Below are 22,522 nucleotides of genomic sequence, written 5' to 3'. Positions count from 1 at the left end.
ATATCCTATGCAAAATTCTCTTCAATTGAAAATCAACCTTCCTTAATAAAAATTTAATGAGCTTCAAACAGCTACTAAGATATCCTATATATATAAAGTATATGCAGAAATAAAAACATTCTATTATTCTTCTAGATATATATTATGTTGCAATGTACAATATGCTTTTTTCTTATTCACTATGATTTAATCAATTTAGCTAGATATAAGTAATAAATTTCAACAGTAAGAAATTATATATTACGTTAAACTTTGCTGTATCTTTTCGAGCAACATTTCTATTCTGCCTCTCATAACAGGTTGTCCTTTCTTTGTCTTTTTTGATAACATCTTAAAATTATGCAATTTCTTCTCCTTGTATTTTTTCAAGGCTTCCTCTCGTTCTGCTTTTACACGAATCATATCCTGTATCCTTTTCTTCTTCTCTTCTTGTTTGCGCTTATATTCCTGTTTGGCCTTGTAAAAGGCGTAGCTCTTACTTTTTGAGTTGCTGTTTATAGATATAAATAGTTATAAATGTTGAATCGATATCAAAATTTACATCAAACTTTAAATTGATTTTGACATGTTATACATATATACCTCATCTCATTCGTATTCTTGGATGCACAATTTGATGATATTTGTGAAGAAGTCTGCTGATCCCTTTTGAGTTCCTTGTAATATTCACGTAACACAGCTTTCTTCCTCCTTTCTTCCCATTGATTAACTAATGCAAAAAGATAAATGTAAAAGAAACAATAAATTAACCTATTTGATATATATGTCGGATACATACTTTTATATTTATTGCTATATTTTTGTAATCTGTATTTTTTCTTGTCAAATTTCTTTTGTTTCCCATTTTCGTGATCTTCCTTTCCTTCGGATCTTTTATTTTTAATATTTTTCATGTTATCTTTTTTGTGTACAAATCACGGTAAACGAAGCATCCAACCATGTGGCTTATCGACATTTAAATTGTACATTAACGCCCTCGTAAGTTTTGTGACTAAAATACAAAGTAGTTACACAAATATTTTATGGTAACAGAAAAATACAGTTCTCTATATTATCCAAAGAGACAAAGAGATGTATCAATTTATACAATCGATTCTCTTATTTACGGCCACTTGTCATCGCGTTACGTATAAATTTATTTGCGGTAGTGACATTGATAATTGATTTATAGATGAGTAATTCGCATTAGATCAGAAGCTAAATAGCAACGTGATGTCCCTATGTATTATTCCACATATTTTATTCATGGTGCACAATTTCATAATATCATGATCATATATTGTGGTTACATTCGAAAGTTTGGAAAATTTTAAAAAAATTGAATGAAATATGTATTTTATAAAATTTTATTTTTAATATTTTCTATAATTTCTCTCGCTCTCTCTTTCTCTCTCTCGTAACATCCGCGTTGCTAAATTAATTTCTATCTTTGTATTTCTCATTTCAGGATTAATGGGCCCCATTTACGAGAGATTGAACAATTATTCATAGCCCGATACACATACATAGTCGAGGAAAACAAGTAAACTGACGTCGTCGAAAGGATAGTAGCTCTTTGGTATGTGCTACCGAGTTATTATTAGCTGACAAAATCCGAGACAGCTATAGTATTCGAGGCCAGATCCGCTCGAAGGAGATTCTTCGAGCGTTCGATTATTTCGATCGCAGTTCCTTCACGATTCAATGTCGAGGATACGATCGAGAAATAGATTGGCAATTTCCGTACTTATAATTGACGAAATAAAATTATATAAATGCATTCGTATAATATTTTAATTAAATCTTTGATTAATAATGTCAGTTATGAACAAAAATGTTATCCTTATAAAAATAGACTTTATATCGTATCTTTTAAATTTTAATTACATGGATGTAGCGAGCAATCTTTGGGACGACCTACAAATGTCGAGAGGTCATCACCGGTCATATATAATGACACCGCGTTACAAACCAGTATGAGCTTGAGGTTAACGTGCGCCGTGGCGTCATTCAATGACATCATGTAATCAGACCCATGGTCAGACCGACGTACGTATTAAACTTTGAGATGTCATTTTTTATAAAGTAATTAATATAAATTGTAGAAATTTTATTAAATTACTTCTTGTCTAAAATGATGATATTCAAGATCAATTCATAGATGATTTTCAATTTTGAATCATTGATGATTTTTATGTAAATATCTGCAGAGGAAATGTAACGTTAACTGGTTTGATAAAATATATTAATATACTCGCAATATATAAGTTTGTGATATAATCTAGCTGCGATTAAAATGTATTCGCGTATGTAAGACGCCGGATAAAAATATTTCTTTATTAGAATTAAAAAGTCAAAGGCATATAAAAATTGTAGAATAAAACTCTATTTTAGATGATTTAAGATCCGTGACATTTTGACGCGTGATAAAATTTTCGTAATAATTTCTTTATATACGTTATATGTCAGGATTCTACACAGTTATCGAAAAGATCGATTGAAAAAACGTTTAATTATGCGCGGTGACCTTATCTTCGATCCATATTAGGACACCTTTTATCGATCGGCGAAACCCTCACGGAGATGACGTCACATACGCTAGTCACACACTCGGGTCGGGTCTCGTTTCAGAAATGAGAGAGGAAGTCGGTAGTCTTGTAAAAAATCTTGTCGCACTGTCTGGAAATATAAGGAACGAACCGACATTGACACACTTTGGCATCAACCTCGATAATCTCGTTGGTCGTGATCTGCATATTTTATCCTTTTATTGCTGTACGCGCTTTATAAGATGACGTATATTTTCCGTTATGCATAATGCTTAAATAAGCGATTAAATAAGCGATTTAGAAAAATAATTTAGGATTTAGAACATTTAGAAATGATATTGAGAGCTAATATCGATTGCACGAATTTTTTTAGAGATCCACGTTATTTAAAACTACCTTTTTATTTAAATTTGTATCATGAATGAACCTTTAATTATAATAATCATTTTTCGCTTTCAATACAATCTTAATTTTACTTTCCTCTCTCCTGCCAAATTTAGAATTAACAAATACATTTGTGTGACCAATTGTTCCTTTGATTCAGTCAATTAGTTTGACATGAGGAGGTGCTTTTTGATGTTCTGATTCACGTGAACGTATCCTTGGAGAATGTTAGGTCTGTATATGAAAAATAAGGGGGCGTAGAGAGTGACGTGCAGTTCCATTCAGTCAAACACAACTCGTGACGACGTAAAGCGCCGAAATAGCGTCAGCATCACTCATACGACTCAGTTTCACAATACCGTAAAAGAATTCTCTCGTGACGACGTAAACATTCTTTTAACATTCCCGACTCGTTGACGCATCTCGATGCCAATTTTTGGCAGACGCGATACAAGAAGAATCCGTTTTCAATTTTACACATTCTTGCCGATTAGTTGAAAGACGTATAATCGACTCGAAATCATATTTTTCATAATTGATTACGCAAATTTATCTGACATGAACGTTATAAAACAATATTATTGTAGGCTGACAATTAGATTATCATATTTATTTCTAAATTTATCTCTAAAAATAGCAATATATAATTTTATATTGTGAGAAATTCCAACAATATTATATCTCTTAACTTTTCTTAATTAAAATTCTTATTTATAGTTATTACAGGAGTTTATGAATAGATTATCACGTCAATTTCTCGTTAATCCTGCAATGAGCATTATTGACTTAAGAGACCTTTTAATTCGACATATAGTCTAATTAATCAATAAGCACCGTAAAAATCATATCATCAGTCATTGTATCTCGTTAAACTCTTGTCTTACGTCATCTCTAGACTGTTTTATTTCTAATTTAGTTTTCTCAAGTTCATTCCAGACCGAAACAGATGACAGAGAATTTAATTCCATCTTAAATATATAATATTATATATATATATTTCAATATAAAAAATATAATAATAGATATTTGAAAGATAATTATAGTAAAAATTTTTTTAAATTTTCTCTGTCTTCTATAAATAATTCCATCGAATCATGTCTGTAGGAATTTACGAGATTGTTCTTTCGCGGGGGTTGTTTATAAGGAAACGATCGCGCAAGTTTATTAGTCATACTTTGTTGCGCGGGCAATGATAATTCGTTTTGTGTCTTTTCCAACATCGCCCACGCGCAATCTCTACATGAACAAAATTTTAAGAACGAGATCCCGTTTTCATTTAACACATTATTTGTTTTAATATGAGAATAACTTAAATCACAATCTATAGGAAAATTAATTCATTAATCTCAAGTATTAGTAGATAATAATATATTTTTAATTTTATAATTAATCTGGGATGTAAAATATTTTATCATCTTTTTTTCCTTTTCTCTTCAAGAGAGATGACCAAAGAATTTGTCATTAATTCGCGCGTAATCAAATATGTCATTCAATTATTCGCCACAATTATTTTAAATAATTTAAAGTCGATTCTCTCTCTCAAGTGTTTGGGAAACAAAGGTATGTGGAATATATCGCTCATAGAGCGCGACATCCATAAATGGCAAAACAACGCGCTCTTTTTCAGCCTACGCAAAACGTAGGCGGCGGCGCGGCCTTATTCCGTCTCTTCGATTCGTTAACGACGTTTTCGGAGATTGATTAAAAATTAATAGTAACAATTATCGTAGCACGAGCGCATCGTGTTAATTTTCCAAATGCGCTACGCGAACCAACGACCGCGTGCGTCGTCGCGAGAGGAGCCGAGGGCGGTCAAACTCTCGCGAGCGCCCTCGTCGGCGTCGCCGGCTATTTAAGGGGCTGCCGGCGACTCGCGTTCATTCCTCAGGCGGGACGAGTCACGCGCGCACGACGTTGCGGTAGTCGCGATCGAATTGCGTTTCATTGAGCGCGGATCCTTCGTTTAGTGTTTGACAGTGACAAGAGACAAGAGTGTGATACTTGGGCGAAACATGGCTGACAGTGGTATCAAGCGCAACATTCCCATCAAGCTCGGCGACTTCAGCGTCATCGACACCGAGTTCTCCAACATACGCGAACGCTTCGATGCCGAGATGAGAAAGATGGAGGACGAGATGTCGCGGTTCCGCAGCGAGCTGATGAACCGCGAGAGCAACAACTTCTTCAAGAGCACCACCAGGTACGCGTATAAAAAGTCGCCAATTCTTTCGCGATAACCCCTAACCTCTATTTCGAAAGGTCGCGGTGGTTGTTTTTTATATTTATTTCTCTCTCTATCTCTCTTTCTCGCGTGCTCTCTCCCGTCCGCTGCAATTTAGACAAAAATAAATTACGCGATATCTTATTCAATTCTGCCAAGGATTTCTTTCTGGTGCGACGTATACCAATTTTGAGCTATTCAATGTTTTTACGACGTTCGATGTAAACAAAACCATGTTTACGCGCGCAGGCTGGCATATGTATTGCGTATATCGAGGTCACGTAACTCGAGAAAATTACGCGAATAAAATATATTATACATCGATATAGAGAAAGAGAGGAAGAGAAGAATCGATCTTATGTCACGACTGAATAATACGGTTGACATTGGAAGTATTGATTTTTCCAAAACACGAACAATATTTAATTTATTATCGTAGCTACGACGAAAAATTAGAAAGAAAAAAGAAAAAACTTGAAAGCGATCTTTGTTTCAGTATTATATGTTTTCGTTTATATAAATTTTTTATTATTTGCGCTCGATTGTATTCATATGCGACAGGTTTTACGTACGCTTTGTAACTTTGACGTAGTTTGAGCGATTCTATTTTCGTCGGTCATTCGGCTACGTATGTCGTGCATTGAAATCCAATGATTACTAACGGTTTCCGACAGAGCATACATGTCAATTTGTAATTTATTTCAAACAAATCTTTCTTTTCCTGTCCTTCCTACAATGTGAAGATTTACGAAGGTTTCTCCTGATTGCTCATATTATTAAGTTCCATTTTTAGAGAAAATCGCTCATCCACCGATCGATCGTAAGTGTTCTTGTAGAAAAATAAATTAATTTGTTGAAGCAATGATTTATAAATATAAGAATATTATAACTTATATCTTATTAAAGAAAACATAAATATATTAAAATATTTGATTTATATTTTCATACCACTAAATATTAAAAAATAAATCTCTCTGCATTAATAAAAAAAAGAGTGATGCAAATATGGATGTTTTATCGCGTTAAAAGATTTGACATAAAATAATTTATTACAATAAATTTACGTCATGACTTATTATAAATCTTACTAGAAATAGAACTTATTACATTTCAATCTCATACATGCATTAATATTCCAATTACACAATATTAATAATAGCAATAATAGCATATGCATGTTATGACAATATTGAATATTATAAATTAAATAGATATACGGATATTATATTAGATATAATGACAGCAGGATAATTTATTATTATATTATTATATTATTATTTTTTTATATATGTATTACCGAGTAAAATATTATCAGCACAAAAGATGGATTTTGTCATAGATTCTTTTCAACGGGTAACATGATTCGATCGTCGTGGCGATTCACGGATTACCACGATATTTTTGCATCGATACCGTCGTTTCACGCACATTTCGTATACCTGCTATTTATAGCGATTCCGTCACTGTATTCGCAGGCCAGAAGCTCTTCTCTTTAGCGTCTCGATCGCGCGAGAGTCGCGAATAATCTCCGAGTGTATGTGCAAAAATTTGCATACGCTCGAACGTAATCAACTGCAGGAAACTTTCGTGATTTTCGCGATAACTAATATGTCTGCGGTGTAACTAACGGTGCAAATTGAGTTCACGATCGCACGATATTCTTGAACTCATTTCGCGTTTCATTTACGTGCGTTTTTTTATGCAAAATAATTTTGCAAATATTTTTTAAATTGTCGATCTTTTTTGATAAAAATTATAACGAAAGTAAGAGCATCACACATTCATTTTTTACAAGTCTCTTTTCAAGATTGGTAGTCTAGCGTATATTCGCTCATACGTGTATAATATTTTACAAGTAACACTTGTTTCGTTGGGTGATGACACATGCTAAATCCGACATGTATAATTAAATACATTCTTGTGGGAAACGTGACTCTTCGCGGAATTACAAGCGATGTCTGTTACGTAATTACATCGGATGCATCTCGTTGTGAATGCGTTCATTGAATGAGCGCGTTCGCTGCAGTTTCGATGGCACATTTATATACACGCACATGTTCAGTAGTATGTTCCGAATGTAACATTATCATTAACAAAATATTTAGAAAAGCAAGATAAAAAGACGAAGAAAATTATATAATATATAAAACATTCTATTTTTTCAACTTTGAGGCTTTAATCGATTAAAATAAATTTGCAATTACATATTTTAAAACTTTATTTTTATTATATTTACTCATCTTTTAGAGAAATGTTGAATTATATTAAAAACATTCTCATTCAACAGTTATTATTTATATAAATCGCGTAATTATTTTTTAATTTATATACTTTTCAAGATGAGATTTAAATCCAGGTGAAAAATGCAAATTTCTCAGTGCATCGCGTTATTACGTCAACATGACCTTGACATTGACTCGTTCGTGAGTGGTCCCCACTACGGGTGCTACTGGAATCAAGCACTAAATTGTGATGCAAGGAAGGTGAGGAGCTTGCAGGAAGCCTATGAGCAATTTTACGCAGTAATTTTTGCGACATCGAGGCAAGCGCACCGTTCGCGCTTTAAAGCCAGGCGCGTTTAACTCGTGCACAGTATCGACTTGCCTCTCAATCGGCAAGGATCCACGATGATCTTGGATGAGGATCTCTATCCACCCAGACATAAAACGGTAGTCAAATTTCGGTACGTTGCGCACAAACTGCGTAAACTTGTATTATGCTTTGACAGGTTTCATTGTTCGTCGCAGTTTAGACAAAATAATTTCATCGCAATTAATTTATTTTCATTAATTTATCATTTTTTTTTAAATTTTTATATGTTATCGAATTTAATAATTTAATAATGATGCATTATCGATTAAAGAAAGATTAGAAATATTTAAAAATCTTCATTTTTATTATATGTACATATATAGTTTCAAAATGACTTTTGCAATAAATCATAACGAGTTTTTTTTTTGTGAGAAACTCTCGTCATTGACATGTAAAAGATTCTATCCATAAATTTGCGCCGTGATAAATAATCGCTCGATATCGATTACGTATTCTCGATGGGTCGTAGGAGGTGAGTATGGTCCATTACAAAGTTCGAATAATCACGTGTTTCTGACGTAATGTTAGCGTTCAGGGACGTTTACCGCAAATAGACAAGTATGCATGGCACAACATCATATGCGCGCTAAGGGGCTTCGATGCAAGTATTTCCTGACCTAACGCGTAGATTGCGAATTTATCTAGTAAGAGATGTAGTTGTCGAAGAGTATTACGCATTTATTTAAATCTTTTTTTTTTATTTTTATTTAAGTTCAAGTTCAAGTTTCTGCTTATATTAATTTAGAATCATAAAAGTAATTCTTTGTTTTTAAGTAAATAAATAACAAAAGTATCATACATCATGATTTCAAACTGAATCAAAAAATACAAAAATAAATTTAATTAATAATTTTTACTGAGCAGTAAATATCTCTTTTTCTCTTATTTAGATCTCTTATTTTATTTACATCTCTTATTTTATTTAGTAGGAAATTTATAGCGATAACATCTTGATATGTCGATAACTGTATCACTCTTGTCTCTTTATTTTTATTTCAAGCGGAGCGATAAAAAATAAAAGTTTGATAATTGCGATATCTCGTGCAGATGAATTTGTGATGCCTTTACGGATAGACGAGCAGGCTTTCAGACAGCTCGTCGAAGCTCGAACAGCAACAGGAAATTGCCTCTTATAGGCAGGTCAATAGCTTGTTAGTTGACTTTGGCGAAACTATGTTAAACTTTACGCTTGAACTTTTGCGAATACAACTGACGTGTTGTCGGCAGTCATGGCCTTTTGCGATCGAAGATTCGAGCAGCGCGATGCATGCCAAAGGAAATTAAATTACTTTCACATACATATGCTTTTGTCTAACGACTATAGTCTTTCCGTTTCACAGCGTTGGCAATGTACGACTATTGTGTGACCTAAGCGATTCATTGACTCTCACAATCAGTCTCATCTAGATTGCGTAATGACTAAAGACGATTTCGCCGAAACGTGCTTTTTCACAACTGTTATCTTGTCCGATTATCCTTACGATTATTTTATTCGATAAAATTAGATAACTAGATATGATTTGCGACATTATGATTATCTTTCTGCTATTTGCCGAGCAAATCAGATGATTGATAAATAATAATCGCTATCTACCATGAATCGTTTTTATTTTGTTTACGTGATTACTTTGTCGTTTAATTTCGTGAAAACATTTACCGTTTTGTTCGACGGCATTTTATCTCCATGATAGAGGATAATAATAGCGCGAAATAATACGATGGGACTAAATTATAAGTTGCTATTCTGCCGACGTGATCCGCGTTTCGTCTGGCCTTTTCATTCCCCGATGAGTCAAGTTTTGTGAGAGCTTGCTCGCTATGGTCGACCTCCCTCGATTTCACGAGACGAGATCCGACCTTTCTCTTGTCTGGCATAATTGTTCTCTGCCGCATTCTTTCCCATACAACTTTCCTTCGACTCTTTTGTTCCTACTATCGTGATATTTCAACATTTCCAATTTAGATTCGATCAAAATCTAAATATATATCACCCAGAAAAGAAGTATAAATCAGGCTCCAAAAAAAGTACAAGACATATATAATGCATTCACGTTCCTGAAATAGCATTGTCGAAAAATAACGTAGCAGTTGATAGCAATATATTTATTCGACGACGATGGACGGCAATCTCTGTCTTCGTTCAATAAATTGCATGTACAAGGGAAATAAAATGCGAGAAACAGTCGTTATTACCGTTAGACACGTTACGTCGCGTGACAAAACATAGTGACATTTTATTCTCAGAATCCTCTTACTATTAGAATTTATTCGACCATCACGAAACTTTATATCACGCTTGATGCAATTTTCTTAAATCTACCACGGATTATTATAAAATATAAAAACATTTTTTGCTCCTAGAAAAATAAAACATTTAAAAAAATCTATATATTTTCTTTTTTTATATATAAAATTTAAAGTAATTTTTAAAATGTGTAATAATAACAAAAAAGTTCTTTGCAGCTTCCTTGAAAATCTTATTAAAACATTATCAAAGTTATTTACTTGTGTGTATAATAATTTTATATAATTATACTTGAGATATGTGGATATATAAATTTTTTTCTAAATTTATGTGAATATCTCGAGGAGCAATAAATATACGAGGTTGAAAATTGCGGAGTATAATAAAATTGTTTCATAATTAAAGTGAGAGATAATTCCGAATGGAGTGAATTAAGAGATGAGTAAACAGAGTAACTTGAGACGGATGATTTGAGAAATCACGTTATCTTGAATACTGCAAATATAATTGTGACGATGTTATCGCATACCATTTTAATATTCTTATTGCTAGTGGGAGTCAATGACTTCAAAGATGAAAAGCAAGACTTCCGGTATCACAATTTTCAATCCAGGCCGACATTATTTTATACAGTTATACATAACTTTACTCTTATTTGTAAATATGCTTACGATCGATCGGTTCTCTTTGGGAACCGTTAGTAAATTTAACATTGATTATATCAGCATTAAGATTAATATAGAATTGATCTTCGTCGAGAAAGTCACCCAGATGAACGTAGGTATAGATTTTAAAAATATCGATGTGTCGTGTGAAATTATTTTACAAGTTTAAAAATCGAGTTTTCATTATACATACATATTTTATCGAGTACGCTTATTATTTTCTTAAGTTGTACAAATAATTTGTACATAGCTTTTACGATTAATTTGCTGCGTGTTGACATGTGTTGTCTTACTGCTTTTTGTACATTGTTCTTGTTTGAAATGAATTTGCCAACATTCGAGGATTTTTTAGATTTGCCATAGAGTTATAATGAATTCAGTTGAATGCACTTAGTGCGCACTCACTCAGTTTCCTGTATTATTTTTAATATCGATCGAATGCAGAAAATTGAAGAAATGCGCGCCAATATGCATATAGCCAATATATGCATTAGTGCATCTAAATATTATTATATTTTTTTATCACGTGATAAGATTTTTATTGGATAGAAATTTTTAGCGCTTGATTACAATTTATTTCTATGTTTAATTCTATTTTTTTTTAATTTTTTCAATATAATCAAATTATATATAACAGATTGCGAATAAGAAAGTATATAATAAATTTTATATATTTATCTTTTCTTCAAACGTCCAATTTTCAGCTTTCAAGCAAATTGTTTTTCTAATTAGCTAAAATATAAAGTACGGTATTTTTTTGTAAATAGGTTAAAAATAATAAATAAAACACAAGAGAACTTTAATTAAGTGATAATACCTCGCTTGGAATGTCATTCGCTCATTGTTACTTGGTGCAAAGAAATTTACTGTTTTTAAATTAAATTAAATTAATTTAAATTAAATTAAATTAAATTTTAAATTAAATTAATTTAAAATTACTGTTTTTAAATTATATATACTTGATATATAATTGAGATTAATCTATTAATATAATACAACTCTTTTGTACAAATTTGAAGCTGCATATTTTTGCAAAAACTTGACTCGCAAATATAGAATTGATATCAGCAATTAAAGAGATGCAATTGGTAACAATTTGAAGGATGGATCAATGATGAATAAATTTGAAATTATTCATTGGTTAGATAATCGCTTTTATGAGATAAAAATAAAAATATTTATATAAATATTTATATTAAAGTTAATTATGAATAATTTCTATGATTTATTTCGTCGGAAAGAATCTGCATTTGTTAATAAAGTTAATAAATACAACAAACAGAAATTATTTGTCGTTAATGAAATCAGAAAACATAAAAGCGATTTAATTAACTGACGAATAATTGTTTATCGCCAAAATCTAATCTAAGGAATTTACAAAGCTATTAATTCCGCATAAAATTATTTGTACCAAGCCAAGCAACACAGAAGCGAAGATAGCGTGGATTAACGTGAAATACGCGCGATTCTGTAACCACCAAAAGTTAACCGATAATAATAATAACCCTCTTCCTGCGCTCGATTACCAATTGGCTCTCTGCATTGGCACGTTGGTGACTAACTATGAAGTCGGCATCATACGAGCACCAGCGAGCATCACACGTCGACGACCTCGAAGAGCGAAGGTTGGGACAAGGTCGACCCTGCAGCACCGCCAAAGCGGTCCGCGTTCGACAGCTTCAAAAGGTGACGCTATCGCTAGAGAAAAAAAAATGAGAAAAAAAAAGAAAACGAGTCTATTGATGTAGAGACCATCTATAGGATCGAAAAATGTCTTCGCAAGGGCGCACACTTCCCATTAACTTTGTAAAGCTTGCCAGAGAACCAAGTAGATCGACGCTTTGTTCTAGAATAGTGATAGCGAATTTTTTTTAATCCGCACCTTTTAATAAATTACTTTTTAATCTCTTAGTCGGAGTATTTTCTCCAATCTGCACTGTGCCGTTTATTTCTCGATATATTTATGTCTTAATTCTTTGTAGAATGAACTTTAAAAGTAAAGTGTAGTTGGCAAAAAGTTTTCGGTTATTACAAAAATTTAATGTAATTAATATAATTTAATTATTATGATATATACACAAAAAGTGTACAAATTAAAAATTTAACTTTTCTCTTTTGCTTAATCAAGTGTATTTTTGAACCGATACTAATGCATTATTAATACGATAGATAGTGAAAGAATATAATAAGCTAAAAGTGTCTCAACAATAAATGATGCAACGTTATATCATTATTTTCTACAAAGGATTAATACAGTTGTAATCGCACTAGAGAACGAGTGCAACGACCAGATGTCTGCACGTTCTGTGACCTCACACTCGGGAACGTTGACGATTGTTACCTTCTTGACACAATTCATACTTTATGTTCTTCACAATTCTGTATACATTATAGTATTACGTATAAAAGTCAGATCTGAGTAACATTTTCATTTGACACTAAAAAGATGGCGAGCATTTTAATCACCAATTTCAAAAATTAAATCATCAATTTAAAAAATTAAAAATAATTGACATTATATATTCTCTATAAAAAAAATTGTGCAATTTTCTTTTACTTTTATTTTTAAAAATAATAATTATTGCTACGTGAAATACATTGTTTAAAAATTTACGCCGACCTTTTTAGTGTTAACATTGTGCACGATTTTGAATTAATACCAGTCTTTGTGCGTGATTTATGTTACTTATCTGTCGCATTGCCACCGTAGATAAGAGGCTTTAAATTATTGCACCTACTATAAGCATACACACAACAGGTTTTATGTTAGTGTATCACGGATTTCGTTCATCACACTGTATCAATATGTTCAACGTCTCATCATGCTCATTTAGATTTTACACACGAGCGATGATCGTTGATGATAATCGAAGTTTTCGTTTTAAATTACAGCACTACCACGCAACAAAGCACTCAAAATAGCAGTTCCCTGAGTCCTCAACACGATCATACTTGGCTGGATGGCCTCAACAGTCCCCTCATCCAGGATGAGGGTGACAACAAGATGCTGAAGCTGCGCTTCGATGTGTCTCAATACACGCCCGAGGAGATCGTTGTCAAAACTGTGGATAACAAACTCTTGGTGAGTGAAACTTTTGTAGTTGAATCTTTGCGAGAGAAATATCTTAATCGCGTTTATTTTGGGCATTCATTGATTCACTTTGTAAAAAAAGAATTCAAAAATTTATTTTAAATTTTTTTTACCAAGTATAATATATAAATAAAATTTTTAATAAAATTATTCTCCTGATATTTAGTGATCAAAATCTGTCTTTAGATATCTCTCTCGTTCTCTCTCTTTTTCGCGAATAAATTAATTTACTCGAACAATAGATTATTAGAACTAGAATAGATAGAATAGAATTAAATCTAGATTAATAAAATATTACTGAGTGTTTCAATTTATTGCTTCTATTCAATTCATCTGGCAAATGCAGGAAACTCGAAATTATTACACGGTTGACTCATCGCGTATGATGCTCTCGCCAGTATGGTCTGTTGCACAACTTGGCAAGATGCAAATCGGGTTCAAGTTTTTTGCGCAATTGGCGCGACTCAAAGTTGTCGGTCCACGCATAATTTACCGTCGTATAATAGCAACGATGTTAGTTGGACGGATTGCGTGCCACTGTACAATTTTTTCTAGATAAATTTCTAATTCGTCAAAGATATTAGTTGTTAGGAAAGTTGCGATTATTCTTATATATTTTACGCTAAAGGAAAGACTTAAAATTCACAAACAAACACTGTTAAATTAAATTTGAAAATATTATGTTTCGTTCTTCTTTCCAAAAATTTACATTTAAATTCTCGATAAATACAGAAAATAATCAATCAATGTGAAATGCAAGATATTTTTTGCAAATTGCATAGTAGAACGTTGTAATTGTTCGCGTTACATCACTTCCTGCTGGGAAGTTTGCTTCATCGAGTGAACTGACCGAATTCACACGAGAGACAGAAATTTCATTTAGCAGTTTGGACGTTATCGATTCGGAAACGCAATTTTATCTCTCATTCAGTCATTTTATATAAATTTGACAAATTTATAAGAACTTGTCTTGCTTTTTCGCCTCAAATTTCGAAAATTAGAATTTGAGGAAGTAAAATATTAAAGCTGGAATTCTTTGGGATTTCTGTATACGTGCCTCTTGGAGCTCCTCCTCTAATGCTCTCGCGTCGACCTGGACGGAAATAACTGATGCCGAAAATAAATTCACGCCAGTCGTCATACCGGCGGACCGGAATAATGTTCGGCTATTGTGAACAAACGAACCGAAATCGAAATACAGGATGCAATTATGTTTATGAATTACACAAGAAACATTTTTCTAATTACACTTTGAATGTAATAACGATATAGATATTAATTTAAAAAATTACTATAGCTAATTTAGTAAATTTAAGAAAATATAGCTTTAGAGAATTATAAATCTTTTAATGAAAAAAAAATTTATATCATATTTAATATCATAAATAAATAATTATTTTAATTTACGCGACGAAGAAAATAATAAATTTTACTATGCTTCTAAATATCATTATTCGCGTAATATCCTGTTTTCGTAACACGAGCTATGATAATCATAAAATTGTTTATTTATTTCAATGAGACGATTTATTTTCATAAAATTATGCAAATTAGGTATATTCTTTCTTTCTCTTTCTCAAACAGATAGGTGTTGTGATAAAATCTTCTACCGTTATGCATGCTTGGATGATAAGGTCATTGTGGCCATCGCACTCTTGTTCTTGATCGCGATGAAAGGAAGATTATAGTGAAAGATTCGTCGACGAGCAGTATATTATTCTAATGATTTATTCGACAAATGGTTAGCCAATTCGAATCTTTCATTCTAATTTCATGGTCTCTTAAAGATCAGGACTAATGAGGTAGGTCACAAAGCAGATATATTTCATACAAGATGTTTAAAAAATTGCACTCTTTCGCAGTGTATTTAAATCAAAAGATTATTAGCTTGCTCTTTTATAGTATTTTATTATTTATAAAATTTTTATCAAAATCTGAGAAATAAAGAATCTTTTGGTTTGCGATATTATTTGATATCATGGTTATCTCGGTGGTTCAAAGAAATATTGATTTTCTTAGCATCGTCTTCAAGTAGTTTATAGCTCAGTGAAAACTGAATGGCGGCTGTCAAAACATCTCTCTTATCTGCTGGATTGTCTGTATGTCAATTTGAAGAGTATGAGTTTTCGATTCGTTTCCATTTATTGCGAATCACATCATTGTCTTTCTTGAGAAATTATTGATATATTTATGTTCGAATAAATTCTCCATTTTTTTCGCATTTGTATTTTTCATAATTCTTTAAAATCATTTTAAAGCTTTGTTATATATGTGCGTAATTAAATGTTTCTTTCAATGTCTCTTTTTCTTTTCTTTTTTTTCTTACATGCAAATACAATCGAATAATTGTATTCAGAACAGTATCGGTCCTTTATTTTATTTTTTTTCGCAACAAGGAAATTCTTTAAATAAATTTCACAAAACGCGAGTAATCTTCCATAAATGGGTTCCCCAGACGGAACCTGATGGCACAAAAAGAATTGCTTGTCGTATATTGTGGTCAGGGTCTGGCGAATTTAGGTCGGTTGCGCACCGCAAACTGACCTTAAAGGGCTTAACCAAGGATGATGCTCCGAAGGACGAGGCTGGAAATGGGATGTGAATACAAGAGTACAGAATATTTTTCGCAAATTTATGGTCATTGCAGAAGCGAGAAGATGTGTATTCTTATTTTTTTGTGTCTTTTTTTATAGTATATAATTGTGTAGAATTTTAAATTTGGATTTTGATAGATTTACTTGACGGCTTCGATTTGAAGGTATATTTAAGATAATTATTTAAGATAATCGGTAATTGAAAGGAAACGAAAAAAAATAGTGTTTCGTCAGATTCTAGTTGATGATTTCAAGTTTGTCAAAGTATCTGTGACCGAAAAAAAAGATGTGACAGATCCTTCATACGTCGCATAATTGAATTATTGAGTTTTGTTCGTTCCAGATTTGTAATTTTTACCGTGTCGAAAATTTACGTCTCATATTACTTATTTTTAATTTTCCAGATTTTACAACCATATGCGCGAAAACCGAAATGGAAATAGGAACTTCAAAATTCATGATTATATTTAGTTCGTGAGTCAGAGCTGCCAGTAGCTTTCGTTATTTTCGACAATCGCGGCACCGAATTTCGGATATAACTATCAACTATGTTGAAATTATTTCATTCTATAAATTTATCTTGTTTCACAATATTAACGATATTAAAAAAATTATGAAATTAATCTATACCTTTTTTTTATTATTGTATTATAAAATTATTATAATAATAAATTATTAAATTTTTTAAGAGAAAAAGGATATTTTGCGTTAGAAATACATGACATGTAACAATATATAATTTTTTTATAAAAATTACAGGCGCGCTAAAGCTTTTGAAATATTTGATAATCGTTGATAGAGTTATGATATCGTCGTGTTTTCTGTAACCCAGATTTCGTTACCGTAGCATAAATCGGGAATACTAAAGTCTGATAAATCGTCGCTTCTCAATGAATAGTGGTTATAGCTGGTAAGATTGCATAACTCACCTCTCTCGTAAGACGATATCCGTCATGAAAACTTAGATCCTGCAAAGAGTTGGATTACTATAATTCACGACCTCTCTTTCCTTTTCACCTTTTCCTCGGTTCCGTTCTCTTCGTTCTCTTTCTCTCTCGGTTTTGGATTACTTGGAACACTTCTCCATGTGGTGGTTTTAGTTTTTTTATGGTCGACACGATCGATATCCTAAGTCCTAAGGAATATAGCACGGAACAAGAAAATCGCGTTACCGATTTTACGACCGCATTATGGCAAATTGTCACGTCTTTCTAAACCATTTCGCGACTTAGAAAAAAAATTTCACTTCTTGATATCGATCTGCATTAAATAATTCATAAACAGAGATATTCCGAAACGGATAATCAATTGATTAGAAACTATCATTTTTTTCACCGAATCTCGGAAAATTTTTCAAACGTCAAATTATAGAAATATTCCATTATGAGAGAGAATATATTATCGATATATTAATAATTTATTGAATTACTTTCTGTCTCTTGTATAGGCTATTTGCAAGAAGATAAAACTCTTAAAGAAATGTTATCGATATATAAATGTCATAAAACATAATAAAAAATATATATAAATGTCATAAAACATAATAAGAAATATTTTCGATATGAAAAATTAGTATTAATAAAAAATTCAGGGAATCAATTATATCGGCTGCGTTTGTTATTTCTGTTGCTTTTACCGTCACTTACTATATCATCAGAACAGGAACCGGTGCCAAGGAATTTATATGCAAAAATTATGCAAGCTAGTAGCTTGAAATCGAATATGAAATCACCGGTTTTACAACGGTAAATAAAGAGAAGAAACGCTATAGACGCGCATATAATAGACAGATGCAATTTAAACATTGACAGCCAATCCAATTTTTCATATGACGCAAGATTAGGATCAACTTATCTCATTCGTTGGCACGAATCGGCGACGATAGATAGATCTTCTTTCGGTCTTCTCGATGGAAGACATTCGAGAAGCGAGTCGAAGTAAATCGGTTAACTCATTAACAGCTTTTACGTAATGCAATTAGCACACGACAGGCCTCGCCTACCGTTCACAGCTCTGTATCTTTGATGTGTTTGCCGCTCTAATGGGCGCGGCTGTAGCTTGCACCTGCATTTTTTTCGCGCGCGACAAAGCTATCGAGACACGCTTGAAGAAATATCATCGCGATTAGCAATGAGACATACGTGGCCTAAGCCAGCATCATGAGTTATTGCTGATAGTGATCGGCGGAAAATAATAGTCTTTTTCCTTTCTCTCTTACTCATCTTTTCGCTTCCCTTTTTATTTTTAATATTAACTTGAATATTTTGAAATAATATTTGTATGATGAGAAAAATATGTTTTCGATTGTATTAAAGTAAAAATATTGCCGACTCTTTTTGTGTTTGATTATAATTTTAAAAAATTTAATTTTGAAATTTTTAATATTAAGAATCATTTTGAGATTGTAAATATGGACCAAGTCTGGAACATTTTACATGTACATGCGTGCTTTTTATATAAAAGTATAATACTCTTGATTGTCTGAGTCAACATCCGCATCATCGCTCTAGTCTTCAAGGCAAGTCGCTTCGCTCGTATAAGAATTTTGCGATTTCTAAATACGTCGCTGATCGAACACATCATTAACATGATGTAATGTCTACGTCGTAACAACATTCGTTTACACAAACCTCCTCGATGATTCTCCATCTGTGAGTCGCGCAATAATGTTTGCACACTTTGAGCAGCAATCACTATCACGCGTGTGATTTATCTAAAAACTAGTTGGTAATTTATTTTGAAAAATGCATCCGTCAAATTGTCACACGAAAACACTACAACGAATAATTACGCATTTAGACAGACATACATGTTCAAACTTGATAAATAAGTCAACTTAATAAAAGTCATAAATTGACCGCATATTTTACTGCTTTTTTTCAGAATCTAGATGAATTATTTAACGATGAAGAATGGATCGTAACGACTAATGTGTCACGCAAACGAGTTAGGTTTGAAGAAAAAGAAATTAGAACGCGGGGTATATAAAGCCTGTGTACATACGAGCGGCGATCACTTTACGATAAGGTGTAAATTCTCATCGATCGTTGAATTAACAAAAGTAGTCTCTAGTAGGCTCTAGAACCTCGTCGATGATATAAAGGCTAAAAAACGGATATATTTAGGAAAAATAGACATTCCAAACATGCCTCTTGCATGAAAAATGCCCCTTTCATTAAAAAAAAATGAAATAGAAATTGAGGTATTTTTGTCTCGCTCAAAGAATGAGGTCGACTGGAAACATAATTCGCAAGAAAGCAACCACCCTTTAAAATATTGATTCGCGTGATGGAAGATATAGTGGTACGAACTGCCATCTTTTCCGTCTTTTTCCTGCTATATATGTTTCGATTTTTCTATAATGAGGCTCTCGTAAAATGTAAGGGTGATTATACCATGGCTCTCTAATTCACTTTTATCGCTGTTCTATTTTTGAGGTCTCATTTTCCGTTCTATATCAATGGTTTCATGAAATTGGCGACGAGCCATAATCATATTATTTGTACTATTTGCGAAGTTTACCTTAGATGTGCAAAAACAACATAATATGCAAATCTATTTAAAGAAACATTTTAATTCGAAAATTATGATTCATGATTACCGTTCATAGTTTGTAAGTTAAAAATTTTTTTTTGTAAATAATATTATATAAACGTCTCTGTTAAATTTAATAAAAATTAATAATATGAATATTTAACAATCTTGAAAAGAAAATTGATTACACGGAGACAATTTTTTACATAAAGTATATAAATTTACATCTCTATAAACATGTCATATTTTATCGTAATAAAAGTGTTTGGCGAAAACGTAATCGATATATCTCGCATGCGTTTGTAACATAATGCGTATACGTAGTTCGTATGCGGAAAAATGAGATCGATGCTTGATATGTTATACCAACATACGCGTTTATTAAGGAGATGAAACCTACGCTTGGTCAAACGAAACGGGCATGACTCATGGGTCGAACGAATGAGTCAATACGGTCACTATTACGAGTACATTCTCGTTACCCTATTTCTAGATCTCTTAGGGAAATTGCCCGTGAGAACATCACGAAGAACGTTTCAAGTATGCACATTATTTTACATCATTATTACTCGCGAGAATTTTATCGCGTTAACGATAATTTCTTGCTGTTTGATGCCTGGCGTATGCGAAGCGAATATTAACGAGAACTTGTAAATTTAAATCGGTAAACACATGCATACTATGATGAATTGTGAATAGACTATTACTATTTATTGACAATAATAATAATCTACATTAAAATAATAAATTTTTTAGCTATATTATGGGATAATTTGGCTATTGGCCATAATATATATTTTAGCTTCAAGGCAATAAGAGCGGTCATATTGCAACGTCCGATTGCAACACCTTGCGTATTTTTATATAGAGTTAATTTTTATCTTTGCATCTGCATATTCCCATTATATCCATGCGTATATATTTGGATGTATATTTTTAAATATAATCTACATGAAAAGAATAGAAAAATTGCTAAAGCTTATTTGATTAAAACTGATAAAATTCGACTAGATTTAAAATTATTACAAACTTTTTTCCGCAACAATTGCATGCATTTATTTCTCAATGAATCGAATAAATATGAATGGTGATGAAATTATAAGATTGAGATATCGTACACTAACAATGTTTTAAATAATGCAATTTTTGTTTCAGGTCCATGCTAAACACGAGGAGAAGACAGAGAGTAAATCAGTATACAGAGAGTACAATCGGGAATTCTTGTTGCCGAAAGGAACCAATCCCGAGAGTATCAAGTCTTCTTTGAGCAAGGATGGTGTCCTTACCGTGGAGGCGCCTTTACCGGCGATCGGATCGGGCGAAAAATTAATCCCGATCGCACATCAGTAAACTCGCGATGAATCGTCGAAACTACAATTTCTTATCTCCTGTCTCAAACTCCTCCCGTTCCAACTACCATTCAACTTACCCAACTTGGATCTTTCCGTAAGTCTCTTCATCCTTCTTTTACAATTCCTTACGGTATAAAACTTACTTATTGTTAGAGATACGAGTCGATTTGTTACGCGAGAAATTTTAACTAAATAGCAAAAGGGCGAGCGACCATGTCAAGTATCGACTTTCATTAGCTTAAAAAAAAAGAGAAAAGGGAAATCAAATGTAGAGATCAGTGTTGACGTGCTATAAAGATAAAAATTCAGATAAAAATGTTTGATATAAAATATTTTCCTTTTTCATACGAGCAGCTTTATTACAGCTTTGATACACAAGAATTTCACCTTCCCTCGTAGATAAATAATATAACTTTTTTCAAAGAGATGTGCATTGCCTTTTTTGAAAAGATATATTTTAGTTAGACTTTTTTTCAAGAAGTTGTGAGCTATATTGCTTACTTGTGCACCGCGTACCAACGAATCGAAACTATTACAAATGTATGGAAAAGCGATTGTTTTGTAATGGTTAACTTATGTATGTATTAGTTTAGGTGTACGTAAAAAGACTATAACACAATGCTTAGTGTGTGTATATATACATGAGCATTATATACTGATATTATTTATGAATATTTTAATATTTTCGAAATGTGCATAATATTTAAAGGTAATGCAAACACAAATTTAAATAAAAATCAATGATGAGAAAATTTATATGCAATTTATATTCCTCTGACAATATTCTCCAAAACAAATACACGGTGAGTATTAATATGCATATAAGTTTGAAAAATTAGTAACATAGTAATTTAGTGTGTGAAGTGATTTTCAGTTAACAATAATATTTCGATTGGGTATTATGTGATACACATCAGATTATGGATTTTTAATTTGTCTTTATTAACAAAATATTTTTTTTTATATACAGATTTTATATATATAGAGATCTTTTACGTTTAATTATAAAATTCTTACACAAAATTGTGTTTGTATTATTTCTTAAAATAGGAAAACTTAAAGATTTCAAAATAAATAATATTACATGATTGATTCTCACATTCGTATTATCTCTAAGAAAAGAGTATTTTGATAAAAAAATATTAAATAATTCTATATATATGTATATAATTTATGATGGGCAAATCTGTTCATTATTACAAACAATTGATATAAATCTGCATATGATTATATCGGTAGTACATTATATGTATAAAATAGCAAGTTTCATTTCATAAATTGTACAAGATGTATTCATATAATTTTGTCATGGATCA

General features: G+C 32.0%; 2 protein-coding genes and 1 long non-coding RNA gene across 5 annotated transcripts; 2 read left to right on the top strand and 1 right to left on the bottom strand.

Moving 5' to 3' along the window:
• Positions 1-109: 109 nt before the first annotated feature.
• On the bottom strand, positions 110-972 carry LOC105249664 (thyroid transcription factor 1-associated protein 26 homolog). The gene is made up of 3 exons (XM_011255294.3): positions 779-972; positions 583-709; positions 110-490 (listed from the first exon to the last, which is right to left on the bottom strand). Exons 1-3 carry the CDS (start codon positions 891-893, stop codon positions 241-243), a joined length of 492 nt encoding a protein of 163 aa, XP_011253596.1. The 5' UTR covers positions 894-972; the 3' UTR covers positions 110-240.
• Positions 973-1,037: 65 nt separating this feature from the next.
• LOC105249663 lies at positions 1,038-2,022 on the top strand. The gene is made up of 3 exons (XR_889063.3): positions 1,038-1,248; positions 1,448-1,558; positions 1,877-2,022. It is a non-coding gene; the product is annotated as an uncharacterized LOC105249663 (long non-coding RNA).
• Positions 2,023-4,776: 2,754 nt separating this feature from the next.
• Positions 4,777-21,284, top strand: LOC105249666 (alpha-crystallin A chain). Of its 3 annotated transcripts, none has more exons than XM_011255297.2 (4): positions 4,777-5,112; positions 12,205-12,321; positions 13,528-13,717; positions 21,010-21,284. In XM_011255297.2, exons 1-4 carry the CDS (start codon positions 4,925-4,927, stop codon positions 21,202-21,204), a joined length of 690 nt encoding a protein of 229 aa, XP_011253599.1. In that variant the 5' UTR covers positions 4,777-4,924; the 3' UTR covers positions 21,205-21,284. The 3 variants fall into 3 exon arrangements, with proteins under 3 accessions (XP_011253599.1, XP_011253600.1, XP_011253601.1); XM_011255299.3 differs by lacking the exon at positions 4,777-5,112 and adding an exon at positions 7,652-7,816; XM_011255298.3 differs by lacking the exon at positions 12,205-12,321 and having other exon boundaries at positions 4,779-5,112.
• The last annotated feature ends 1,238 nt before the right edge of the window (positions 21,285-22,522 follow it).

This window comes from Camponotus floridanus, unplaced genomic scaffold (assembly GCF_003227725.1).
Source record: "Camponotus floridanus strain SB8 unplaced genomic scaffold, Cflo_v7.5 scaffold1, whole genome shotgun sequence".
Taxonomy (NCBI): Eukaryota; Metazoa; Arthropoda; class Insecta; order Hymenoptera; family Formicidae; genus Camponotus; species Camponotus floridanus.
The sequence above is the reverse complement of the archived record's forward strand: the minus strand, read 5'-3'. Positions and strand labels throughout refer to the sequence as shown.